The following is a 12,032-nucleotide window of genomic DNA, read 5'->3' as shown; positions in this document are numbered from 1 at the left end:
GTGTCCACTGTCCAAAGGATGGTATTAATAGTTAATTATACTGATCAGTTTAACAAGTCAACCTCAGTAGAGATCCTACAGCTTTATACTACTCGGCTTCGTTCCACAAACAAACGATCCTAAACTCGCGACAAACCTTCATCTTACATTAGAAATTCCAAGAAAAAAGAAATCCACATGCCAAGCGATTCGCTCTTCCGTTCAAATCTGTCATCTGTGCTGCATGACCAAGAATGAACAAGTAGCTTCATCTAAGACAAAAGCTGACACTGACAGGTACTTAGGATAGTTGAGTTCCTCCAGACCTCGAACTTACAAAGTTAAATTTCGATCGCCATGTCACATCTGCTGACGAACGGGCTGGAGGTCCAAAAAGGAAACCAAATTGATCATCACATACTTACCTAAGAAGCTAAGATCAGCCACGAGGTTGATGACTTGGATGAGTGAAAGGATTCATTATTATTATGATCAACCAGGCGTATAGCTACATAGTCATAGCGATTGAGATGACAGGACAAACCGTGGACAGAACATTCCTCTTTCGTCTAGGATAGATCTTCTAACCCATAACAGGAACTCGAACACCGTGGCAGAGAGACTACCTTCCAAGACTACAGCGGCGACAACTCGTCACTCATGGTCCTGAATACATTCAAAGAGATCCTTCTTCAAATCCATCCTACTGAATCCCACCAGTTTGATCGCCAAAAGTCAAGCTCTTTGCAATATCCACAGACGAGCTGTTGGACCGTGCTTTAAGCTCCTTCAGTACGAGTAACCAGCAGCCCAATCAACTCGGCCCTGTGGAAAACATATCAAAAGCCACAGCGAACCATCTCCCACTCAAAAGCCGCATCGGATGTGACATAACTTGTCAAACAGCCAGATAGAACCATAAAAAGCAAGGGGGCCATTAAGATACGCTACAGCCTTCGGATCCCGGCTCGCAATGCAGATATCTGATAACATTGGCTCTGACAGCCCTGCAAGTCGGCAAGACCCCTGTCGTATGCAAGGACTCGATTCTGGATTGTTGATGCTAGTTACACCAGATGAATTATTGATCGTTCKGTTTGAATCAGGTCAATCTTGCGCGAGGTTACCTGGATTAAATTGATCGTTCGTGAATAAGTTAATACAGTAGTATACTCAGCGCGAAATGATAACGTATCAGAATTGTAGAGTAGGTAGTAGACTAGTCAAACATCATCTGTCGCTGGATTTAGGTTTCTGCAGTTTGCTTTTCCCCGACGCAAGGGGCTGCGCACAGATGTGACCTGTGTGTATTATCTGGAAACAAGATATGGTTATGATACGAAGTAGTTTTCCGAAGCCCTACCTTCGTAGGAAGGGTGCCCTATCTCTGATACTGAAAGAATAATTGCTCCAGCGTTATGCTAGGGAGTGCTATATATGTATATATATATCCTTCACATAGATATATATAGCATTGTCTTCAAGGGTTATGGATCTTCGAGCTACAACTCATGTCCCTTGGAAATAGACAATGGTCCCTTCTTGACCATGATGGTAAGAACCTCGTAAAGAACATCCGCAGCGGCCCTTAAAGACATGGTCAGCCACAATCTCAAACCAAATAGCAGGGAACATACATGGTAGAAAGCTCTGCGTTCGTATCATAAGCTGGAGCGACCTCGACGATATCCGCACCGATGAAGTTGATCCCATCAAGGCCACGGATGATGGTGCGCAGTTCACGGGTCGACCAGCCTCCAGTCTCGGGGGTTCCGGTAGCAGGTGCAACTGCTGTCGTCAGAAGAGCGATGCTTGAAATCATGGCAGGAACTTACAGGCAGGGTCAAGAGTATCAATATCAATGGAAAGGTAGACAGGGTTCTCAGTGCCGACTCGGTCTCTGATCTTCTTGATGATTCCTTCGGTTCCTGCTGGCATATCAGCATATTGCTCAAACGCGCCAGTCACTCGGTGCGTGCTGTACCGATAGTATCAATTTCACGAGCCTCGACGATCTCGAAGCCGCAGTACCCGTCGTTCTCATAGTCAGAGGGCCCAGAAAGGGTCGTCCTGATGCCGGCATGGATGTTGGTGTCGTTCTTCAGGAGACCTTCCATGGCAGCGTGGTAGAAGTAGGTTCCGTGATTGATCGCAGCAACCTGACTAGGCGAACCGCCGAAGACCTTGGGCTTCCATGTGTCCCTGCAGACCTGTCAATTCAAATTCTGCCCTTCGTCATGAACATAAACCTACAGATGACTGTCAAAATGGATCACAGTCACGGGCCCGTAAGCCTTGTTGATACTGCGCAGCAACGGCAGTGTGATGGTATGATCACCACCGAGAGTGATGACCCGCGGTAGAGTCTTTCCGGCCCTGGACAATCCTTCAGCGTCCGCATCGGTGAAAGGCTTGCGCATGAGCAGGCTGTTGTGCCCTTCTTCGATCTGCTGGATGGCCCAAGCGTTGTCGTACCTGTCCGCCAGTTAGCGAAGTCATGATATCGCCGATAGATAGACGACATACGATGTCACCGGGATATCACCACAATCCAAAACCTTCAGCTCACTAACGAATGGATTCGCTTCCAATGGTACATTGTAGCCCCCGCTAAATCCCAATTTGCGTGAGCCTTGCCAAAATCACCGTTGTAAGCATGGGTAGCCGTTATCAACATACTAGAGATTAAGACGGCGAGAACCTTGTCTGATGCCACTCGGGCCGAATCTTGCACCAGGTCTGTATGAGGTGCCAGTATCGAACGGAGCACCTGGATTGTGAGCACACTCCAAAAGAGCCAGTAGACAGATTCAAACTCACCGATGAAGGCGATATCGTATTTCTCTGCCTCGCTGGAGAGACAAGGAAAGTAGGGCAGACGACCGAACGTCGAGATGCCAGAGAAGACGGAGTCCGCCTGAGTACCACCATCACCTGGGATAGTATTGTACCATAGACTTTGATGCGGACCAGCGATGGTCTTTTGCCGATGATCGCTATGCGCAGATGCAATGGCGGAAAGCGCCAAAAGACTCAGCGTGGAAGTGATCATGTTGCCGTACTAGTGTGCGTATATTGAGAACCTTGTGGATGAGAAAGATACCATGGGCTACGAAGGAAGATGGATATATTTATGACCACACACTCCCATGCAGGCTTTCTATCCATTCCGTGTATGATCCCGCAGATAGCTGGCGTCTGCGGAGTCGAAGCTCGACAGATGAGTGCTCCGATTTCGCACAGGTTGACGATCTTGCAATCATTGGAGGACATTCTGGGTAAGGCATCACCTCTCCAGACAACTTCCTATCTCGAACAAACAAAGTCCATTCGAGCTTCATATGCCCATCACCGATAGAGTCAGGATCCAAGAATTCAGAGCTCAGTAGGCCAGACTCGCAACGGCTGGCGACTCGGGCTTCTGCACTTGACCAAATCCAGGTAATAGAACGAGAACTAGTCTGTGTCCGCAGAAACGCATCTCGCCAGGAGGATATGCCTATGGGGCAGGAATGCAGCAGTGACATCAGCACCGTTGGCCAAGCTTCGCTTGGGTGGATACTGGGAAAAGCAATATGCAATCTAGACATGTTAGATTCAGATTCCTTCCCAAAAAGGAAGGCCGGAAGAGGAGGAAGACAAGGTTCCAGAAATATCAACGAAGAAAAAGTGAACGAGGACGAATGGATAGTTAACTTCTTATCAGTTGATGCTGCTGGCTTATCTCGACGCTATCTTGACGGGTTGGGGGTCACTGATAACACTCAACCCTATTTCAACATGTCCTCTGGATTAACAAGTTAAGCTGCATGATGAATTGACATTTCCGGTGGATACTCTTTTATTTCCGGGGAAGCATAGCTTATCTCAGCTACTAGTCTCTTTTTGTTGCTTCTTCTCAATCGTCCTTCCTTTTTAGACCATCGATGGACAGCGAACAACTCTTGTGAATTTCTCGCCATATGGTGATATGGCCTCTTTTCCAATGATGACGAAAAGAAATAGTGTTAGGAGCAGTGTACCCTTATCACCCTATTCTTACCAATGAGCGTCTGTTGACATGCGTCGTGAAGATTCTTCGATCTACAGCTTCAGATAATTGGAGTGTGTCGAATACACACTAATACGTTTGATCTGCCTCAGGTACCTTCGTAACTCAACTGTAGGTAGCGAAAAGCAGACAGTGCCTTAGCATCGCTTTGCTTCTTGATATTATTCGATTTGATTTGTCTATTCCTCCAGTAGCAACTATTGTATCTAAAGCCCCGTCTCAAGACGCTCATGCACATCCATCCGCTGAAAAGCTTTTTCCACCTCCGTATCCCAATTGCTAAAGGCCACAATCAACCACTCCAGAACCCCGACAATGTAAAGCGCAATACATTGTCCCACCCATAATCCCTTCAGACCCCACCCATGAAACGCAAGCCAGATCCCCAGAGGCAACGCCCCGCAGTAATAGCTGACCAGGTTCACCATGGCGCCCACATGTTGCCGGCCCATCCCACGCAGGCTCCCCCCACAGCTCCCATTCAGCCCATCCGCAATCTGGAACAGAGCAACATACGGCAACACCTCAGCTGTCAGCCGCACCACGCCTTCGTCGTTGTTGAAGATCCTCGCAAAGTCGTTCCGCGTACCCATAAGCGCAGCCAGCACCACCCCACCAAGCAACATACTCAACCAAGCAGCCGTATTCGCAGCACGAGCAGCTCCACTCGCATCCCTTGCCCCAAGAAGATTGCCGACGCGCGCCGATGCGGCAACGCCCACCCCAAATGGAATGGTATTGAGAACCTGGTCTGCGGTCATGATCACGCTCTGCGCAGCTAGTGGGATTGTCCCTAGGCGCCCGGCGGCGAGGGCGACGATCTCAAACGCCCACCACTCCGTGCCGACGTGTATGACGCCCAGGAAGGCGAGACGGGCGAATGTGCCGAGGTTGTTGAAGGCTTCTCGCGACCAGCCGCCCCAGCATCCCGAGCCGGCGTTGAACCGTGCATACAGTACGAGGAGGCCAAAGGATAACCAGTAGGATATACCTGTTGCAAATGGGGCGCCTAGCAGACCCATCTCAAAGGTGTAGCAGAAGAGGTAGTTCAAGAAGGCGTTGAAGGGGGAGGTGATCAGGAGGACGTAGGTGCCCGGCCGCATGATTCCTAAGACAGTCCATCTTTAGCTGGAACTCAGCGGAGAGAAAGAAGAGACAATACCTTGAGCCTGGAGATACTTCTTCATGACCTCGAAGTAGATATATCCCAAACCTCCGGGAACCAAACAGGTGAGGAAGCGTGCACTGTCTCTCGAGAGAACCGGATCCTGACCCAAGAAAAGAAAAACGTGCTCAGAACAAGCCCAAAGAATAGCAACGGGAATATAGAAAAGACCGAGCACGAAGAAGCCCCGCTGCAGCAGGATCCCTAGGTCATGCTTGTTTGAGCTCCCCGTGAACGAAGACGAGGCCAACGTATCCAATGCGGTCGTGCCTCCCAGAGCAATCATCCACGCCGTGATCATGGCGAACATGAGGGAGAAGGCGGATGTAGCGAGGTGCTCGGGCGATAGACGTCCGACAATCAGCACGGAGGAGGTTTGTAGACTGTTTTGGAGTGTATAGGCTAGGATTACGGGGATTGATCCCTTGAGCAGGTGCCAGAATTCTGCGATGACAAGGCGTCGGTTCGAGACATCGTCCTCTCCAGCAACGGTCGTCTCGCCGTTCAGGCGCGAAGGGTCAATGTCTGTTGGCTTTGGGAGGAGAGAAGTATACTCTGTTGGGTTGTTTGGCTTTGTGGAGCAGCAGCTACTCCTGCGAATTGGATCAGGTGTGTCGGGCATTTTGTCGATGATGACAGAAGATCATGTATAGGATGCATAGGACAGCATCAGGAAGTAATCTATATATCACGTATGCGTCAACATGTCTATGCGGGAAGCTGACCCACTGGGTTGGCAGTAAGCGTCCTCCGAATAGATCAGAGACCCAATAACCAGTGTAAGTCTATCAAACAACCAACCCAATGAGTCGGCTTTAGGCCAGTTTCCTATCGTCAGTCTCGAATTTGTTTACAGTCATTTCACTGTCTCGCCATCACAAGAGCCCACGAAAAGCTAATGCCATCTCAACGACCGGTGGATCATGCCAACCGGCTAAGGAGCAAAGTCAAGCATTGAGTCGACGGCTGAACCGCCCTTGACTACGTAGTCTGACTTGCATGACCCGCAGAGCAGGAAGCAGAAGACAGTCCAATGCATGGAAAACAATCTGTAGACCACTGCAGGCAGTCTGGCCATTCTTCATCAGGCGGTCCGATCACGGAGCCCTTATCTCTGCAGGCCGCTATGTAATGCAGATAGTCGTGGAAACAACAAGTCGAGTACAATAAACAGTCTGTGCCTCTCCAAATATTGACCCAATTGGGAAGGTCATCTGTAACTCTATTTAAGAGTAGCGAGAAAAAGAAAAAGTACTAAGTAAGTGGTTGATTGGCCTCGGAGAAACAGAGCTCGTCTCAGTATATCGCCCCGCGCGATTGATAACGACTCCTGATGATGCTCAGGCTCAGGACAGTTGAAGCGCACTATTTTCGACTGTGCAAAGCATTCTTATGTGCTTTTGAATAGATTCATATAAGCGAGCCGATAGCAGGTATTCGCTGGTTGACGAGAGAAATTTATCATTATAGGCTTCAATGTTCCTCTGATCACAGACTCTTGTATACAACCTTGTAAATCTCGATGACGCGGTCGAACACGATATCATTTTCCGGTTGGGAACGAAGGGATGAGAAGTGATTCAATCGAACGAGAATCCTTCATTAGCGAGTAGATCGTCAAGAAGTAATCGAAGAATAAGTCAGTTTGGTGGCACAGGCTCAGACCGGAAGAGCCAACCTCAAGGGTTCATCAATTTCATGACAGCATCTAATTTCGGATAAAACAAATGCAATGACTGCCATCAATCAGTGTTCTCTTATCAGTTTATCTGCAACCGCTAACTGGCAAGCAACTCACTGGTTGCTTGTGGAGTGAATAAAACGCCACTCAGGCTTGCTGCAGGCAGTGGTCGGGTAGAGTTCATCGACATATCAAGAAACGCAAAGGCAGGTTGCGCCACTGAGCCTAATAATCATTTGGGAATGATGAATATCGAACGAGTCCTGATATGCTTATCACTTGCACAGTCCTTAGTCAAGCTGTAGACTTACCAGTTGATCGTCGGAAAGTGTCCCAAGAAAACAGGCACAGATAAGGAAGTTATCTTTGATATCGAGTCAGCCTTTGATTTGACAATGGCTTGAATAAACTAAACTCCTGTAAGGTCAGGTACTTTAGCCTTTATGGCTCTTATTCAATGGAGTGGTAGTAGATAGACCTTTTATACCTTCGAATGCCGAATACATTCACGAGAGAATGACCTATAGATCCATCAACAAGACGCTCATTCCGAGATCGAGTGCTCCCACATAGACCATGGAAAAGGAACTGACCAAAGCTGATCTAGGGGATTTGCAGAGAGTCGGCGCGATTGATGAGAAGCAGTCTGTTCCAATTGAGCTGGGAGTAATTGGAGAGACTACCATACAGCAAAATGGAATCAAGATACATCCTCAACCGACTTCAGATCCCTTAGATCCGCTGAACTGGTCAAGACTGGAGAAGCACAGCATTTTGGGAATCGTCATGTTCAAGTCAGTCCTTGTATAGCTCAATTATCAGTCAGCCATTGCTAATGCTTGATTGAAGATATTTTCTATTCACCTACATCACAACGACGACAGTCCCATCGTTCCCCGAGCTCCAGTCTCAGTTCAGTATCAGCTACTCGGAAGTCAACTGGACCGTCGCGATTCCAGCCCTAGGTCTTGCAGTCGGCCCCCTCTTTTGGACATCGTTCAGCGATATATACGGCCGTCGGACCATTTTTATTACCGGGACTATCATTGCTCTCGTGGCAACAATCGGAGTAGCAGTGGCCTCAAGTTATAGCGGATATATGGCTGCTCGATTCTTCCAGGGATTCGGGGTCAGCCCAGCGGCGACGGTTGGAATGGCGGTTGGTAGGTACCACATCTGCATGAAGTCATCAACGGTGACGAAGGTACTGACTCAACGTCGAAAGTCAATGATCTTTTCTTTGACTATGAACGCGGACAGAAACTTGGCTTGTGGGTCCTAGCGATAGACTCTGGACTCTTGCTAGGGCCAACCTGTGAGTGATTCAAGTATCTCTCCCATGGCACACGCTAAGGTTTCTTAGTCGGTGGCTTCTTGAATGTAGTGAGCGCAGCATGGATCAACTGGTTCAACGCCATTCTCTTCGCCGCACTCCTGGTCGTCGAACTCTTCCTCATGCCCGAAACCCTGTATCCACGAGCAACTATGCTACAGCGCATGCCGCGGGAAGGCCATAAACCTCTGAGCTCTTCAGATATCGAACAAAGCCCAGCTGATGAGAACACTGGGGGCATGGCAGCAGCGACCGGGCCTGCCATACCAAGAACAAAAGAACTCGGCTTCTTCAATGTCAGACCTGTTCCCGGCATGCGGCATCCCAAACCATGGGACTCCGTCGTTCGCTTTATCCTCACTTTCCGATTTCCTGTCGTCGTCATCAGTGTTATCGGATATTGTTTCTTGTKGTATTGGTGGATTCTGTCGGTGATCACGATGGTGCCTGCTGCGTACGCGTCGTACACCCCGTTGATTCAAGGACTGCTGTTTCTTGGCTTGTTTCTGGGGACAGTAACCTCTGAGATCTGTTGCTCGGGTAGACTGAGTGACTACATTGTTGAGAGACTGGCGAAGAGGAATGGCAGCGTGCGCGTCGCGGAAATGCGGTTGTGGCTGGCTTACCCTGCTATCCTCATCACAGCTGGTAAGTTAGACGTTCGGTTAGCTTGCACAGACGGGGCTAATCTGGATGTCAGTTGGACTTGTTGTCTGGGGTGTCAGTATTGATAAGAACTACCACTGGATGATTGGTCAAGTCGCGTTCTTCCTATGTAAGTCAGTCCGGCTGCTAGAGTGACGTATCACTACTGACAGTCCTCAGTCGCTGCTGGAATCCAGATCGGAAACACCGTCACGAGCAGCTATATCATCGATAGCTATCCCCTTCAGTCAACGAGTGCGATCAACTTCTATGCCGTCTTCCTCAATTTGAGCGCCTTTATCAACCCAGTATGTTGCTTAATAAACACATCGTTGATCAACTGAGATGGTAGCTGACTTGACATCTCTAGTTCTTCATTGCACAATGGCAGGCCACGGCAGGATACACATGGACGTTTACCACGCAGGCTTTGATTGTCGCGGTTGCTGGAACGGCTGTGTTTGCATTATTGCACTGGCTTGGCGGAACGATGCGGAAGAAGGCACCAGTGCCATCATGGGTGAATCCTGAGTTCGACTCGGGCAGTTGATCTGTAAATAGATGACATTGCTAGAAGGCTTTTACTATGTATTTTTGAGAGAAGGCGAATCATGAGCTAATCCTTCATTTCACTCCATTAGACCAGTCTATCGTAGACAATCTTGTCTTGCACTGCCTTGCATGAGCTTCGTTTTCACTTGCTGTGGAATATAGATGATGCACTGTTCCCGTAAATTTAAGATATAAACCCCCTGTGTGTGACTATATCGATAAAGGACTCAAATTGTCTTGTGTAACCGTCATTATATCCTGATTGCCTCAGACCACTGTCTCTGCAACATGACCAAGCTGTTTGATTCTCATCATTCACTGTCTTTCAATGCCGCATACTTGTTTGTCCCTGGATCTGCTAGATATTCAATAATAGGTAGCTGCGGGTTCACTTCTAAGAGGCACTATCTTTATTCAACTCCCCATTCTGGCCTATAAATTCACTCAGTTCCCAGCTAAATCAACGCTCCTCATCTTCTTCTCGCCATCTGACTTTTCCCCCTTCTTCTTAAGTCTTCCTTCAATATGGACATGCCCAGGACTAGCATCCACGGCCCTGGGTATCCATAACCAGCACGACTCGTGCAATTTGTGTATATAGGTGAACTGAAAGTGCCATGGGTTGCAGAGCACAACCTGGCTGTTGCATTGGATGACGATGCCTTGTTTCGCCATGTACCCGGTAAGCCTTTTTTTGTTCCATCATAAGATCGACCTCTTCCGGCAAGTATACCTCGATCAGCATGCAATTCTTATGGCCTACCCAGCTGAGCAGGGTCAGGAGCACGGAAAACCCATTTTTCCCTGACATCTATCAGGCATAGAGCGAACAGATGTATCCTAGCGTAATGAATTGGTAAGTGTTCCTCGGGCACTTTAGTCTGAGGTTCTTGCAGCTACTCCAATGCTGACTCTCGTCTCTCCCGCAGGCGTCCGTCATACGTGGGACTTTGCAGGCTGAGACGAACGGCAATTCCTGGCTTGTGGCGATCTGATGATCGTCTTTTAGCGATCGAGAGAAAGCAATCAGACTGGTGCAGAACACATCACATGGAGTAGTAGAGGTTCAACGTCCTTCTGCTGGTATCCAGATTAGTACATTCGCCGCTCTAGGTTATCATCACTTTGATGCCATAAAGAGTCTTCGTAGTGGCATTTTCACAGCATTCAACAGATTCTTGCGCTCACGCTCCAGCATACTACTGTCGGGTCACAGGCATATGCGGATGCGGAAACCTCAATTCGACGTCCTACCTGCCGTGGCCATTCCTCGCTTCGCGAACGAACCGGCAGTTTGTCGTTAGCGGCGCGACACTGAACTGAGGCTGTTGTTACCACCACAAACATAATGGCGGTATCCAGAGAAAACCTGTGTTTCCAACCGTCGCTACCTGGGCTTTCTCTGCCTGCAGAGCAACAGGTGGACCTGCGCGGTGGTGACACCTTGAAAATCAACTTCAATTTTGATGCATAAAGCAGGTCGGACTCAGACTGGCATGCCACAGTTACTGATCGCATGGCCGTCACTCCTTCAGGCATGACCACCGACCTGCTCACCCGCCGTTGGACGTCTAAATCTGCCTGGCGTCAGCTAGATGGCGGTCTTGAGCCACAGGCAATTCCTGTCGAGGATCTGCGCGACATGCGTGGTGCTATATGCAGGACCCAAGTTCATGAATCCCAGATGGTCCTTGTAAAGTTATCTACTCACATCGCCTTTTTCTCGAAGTGCTGCCGTGCAAGAATACTTCCGACACAGCTCGAATCGTCCTTTTCGCCGTCAAGTTGCGGCCTTACGTGCCGTGCCGTAGGAGTATCTGGCGGGCGACTGAGGAGACTCTGCATTCCAACAACTTCTTTTATCCTCCCACTAATAGGGAATATGTACTAAAGTATGTCGGGTGGCCCTCCTAACACGCCACGTGCGGTTACCTTGAACACAAAGCATCAGGAGGCAATCAGCGCGGCACAGAGCCATTATGGAAGTATCTACGAACGCCTCTGATGGTGCCCACTCCATCACAAGAAGCGCTCTGACACATTTCACAATCCTAACGGCACTATCATGTTATATTGTTACTTCCTTGTACAGCTAGGGGTAACATTTCTTAAGGCATAATCTCCACTTCAAAGATTGAGCCAGCTATGTACATATGTGACCACGCAACGCAGGATTGATAAGTCCTTTCACCTGGTTGCGCCAGAAGGGAACGCGCACAGCAGTAAGCCTGATGAGCAGAGAACTTATTGCTATGACAGCAGGGTCTCTACACAGGAGGATGCTCATCTCAGAAATGAGGAAAAGCTATGCAAACTTCAGTCCGGATATGTTTTACCTGAACAGTCTCCTCCTACTCCCTCGCGGCTTGAAGCGTCCTTTTCCAAGTGGAAACGTATCAACAAATGGATTTACTCCGTATGCAGAAATTCAGGAGCACTCAGATGAGTGACCTGCTATCGATGCGGAGAAGTCAGTGATCTATAGGGGTGAGGTTTTTGGTCGCCCGTCCGGACACCAGCGTAAGTTCAAATGTGAAGGTACTCATGGATAAGATCAGATCCACCCTGACTAGCGCTTTCACATTACCCGTGACGCCGTCGATGCTCTGCGCCTTTCCTTCAGTAG

At 48.8% G+C, this 12,032-nt stretch overlaps 3 protein-coding genes across 3 annotated transcripts; 1 reads left to right on the top strand and 2 right to left on the bottom strand.

The window, feature by feature from the left end:
• Positions 1–1,481: 1,481 nt before the first annotated feature.
• Positions 1,482–3,031, bottom strand: Asppvi_005141 (agmatinase; the record flags this gene model as incomplete). Its single annotated transcript, XM_043301067.1, has 8 exons — positions 1,482–1,566; positions 1,617–1,767; positions 1,815–1,907; positions 1,964–2,181; positions 2,233–2,454; positions 2,506–2,589; positions 2,659–2,749; positions 2,800–3,031. 8 exons carry the CDS (start codon positions 3,029–3,031, stop codon positions 1,482–1,484), a joined length of 1,176 nt encoding a protein of 391 aa, XP_043157002.1.
• Positions 3,032–4,236: 1,205 nt separating this feature from the next.
• On the bottom strand, positions 4,237–5,817 carry Asppvi_005140 (MATE family efflux transporter; the record flags this gene model as incomplete). The annotated part of the gene is made up of 2 exons (XM_043301066.1): positions 4,237–5,138; positions 5,193–5,817. The coding sequence occupies 2 exons, from the start codon at positions 5,815–5,817 to the stop codon at positions 4,237–4,239; spliced, it is 1,527 nt and encodes a 508-aa protein (XP_043157001.1).
• Positions 5,818–7,452: 1,635 nt separating this feature from the next.
• On the top strand, positions 7,453–9,404 carry Asppvi_005139 (putative MFS transporter; the record flags this gene model as incomplete). The annotated part of the gene is made up of 7 exons (XM_043301065.1): positions 7,453–7,670; positions 7,726–8,039; positions 8,102–8,191; positions 8,240–8,857; positions 8,910–8,984; positions 9,035–9,162; positions 9,225–9,404. 7 exons carry the CDS (start codon positions 7,453–7,455, stop codon positions 9,402–9,404), a joined length of 1,623 nt encoding a protein of 540 aa, XP_043157000.1.
• Positions 9,405–12,032: the final 2,628 nt, after the last annotated feature.

The sequence above is a fragment of the Aspergillus pseudoviridinutans genome (assembly GCF_018340605.1).
Source record: "Aspergillus pseudoviridinutans IFM 55266 DNA, scaffold_3, whole genome shotgun sequence".
Taxonomy (NCBI): Eukaryota; Fungi; Ascomycota; class Eurotiomycetes; order Eurotiales; family Aspergillaceae; genus Aspergillus; species Aspergillus pseudoviridinutans.
This window is presented reverse-complemented; position numbering and strand designations above follow the sequence as displayed.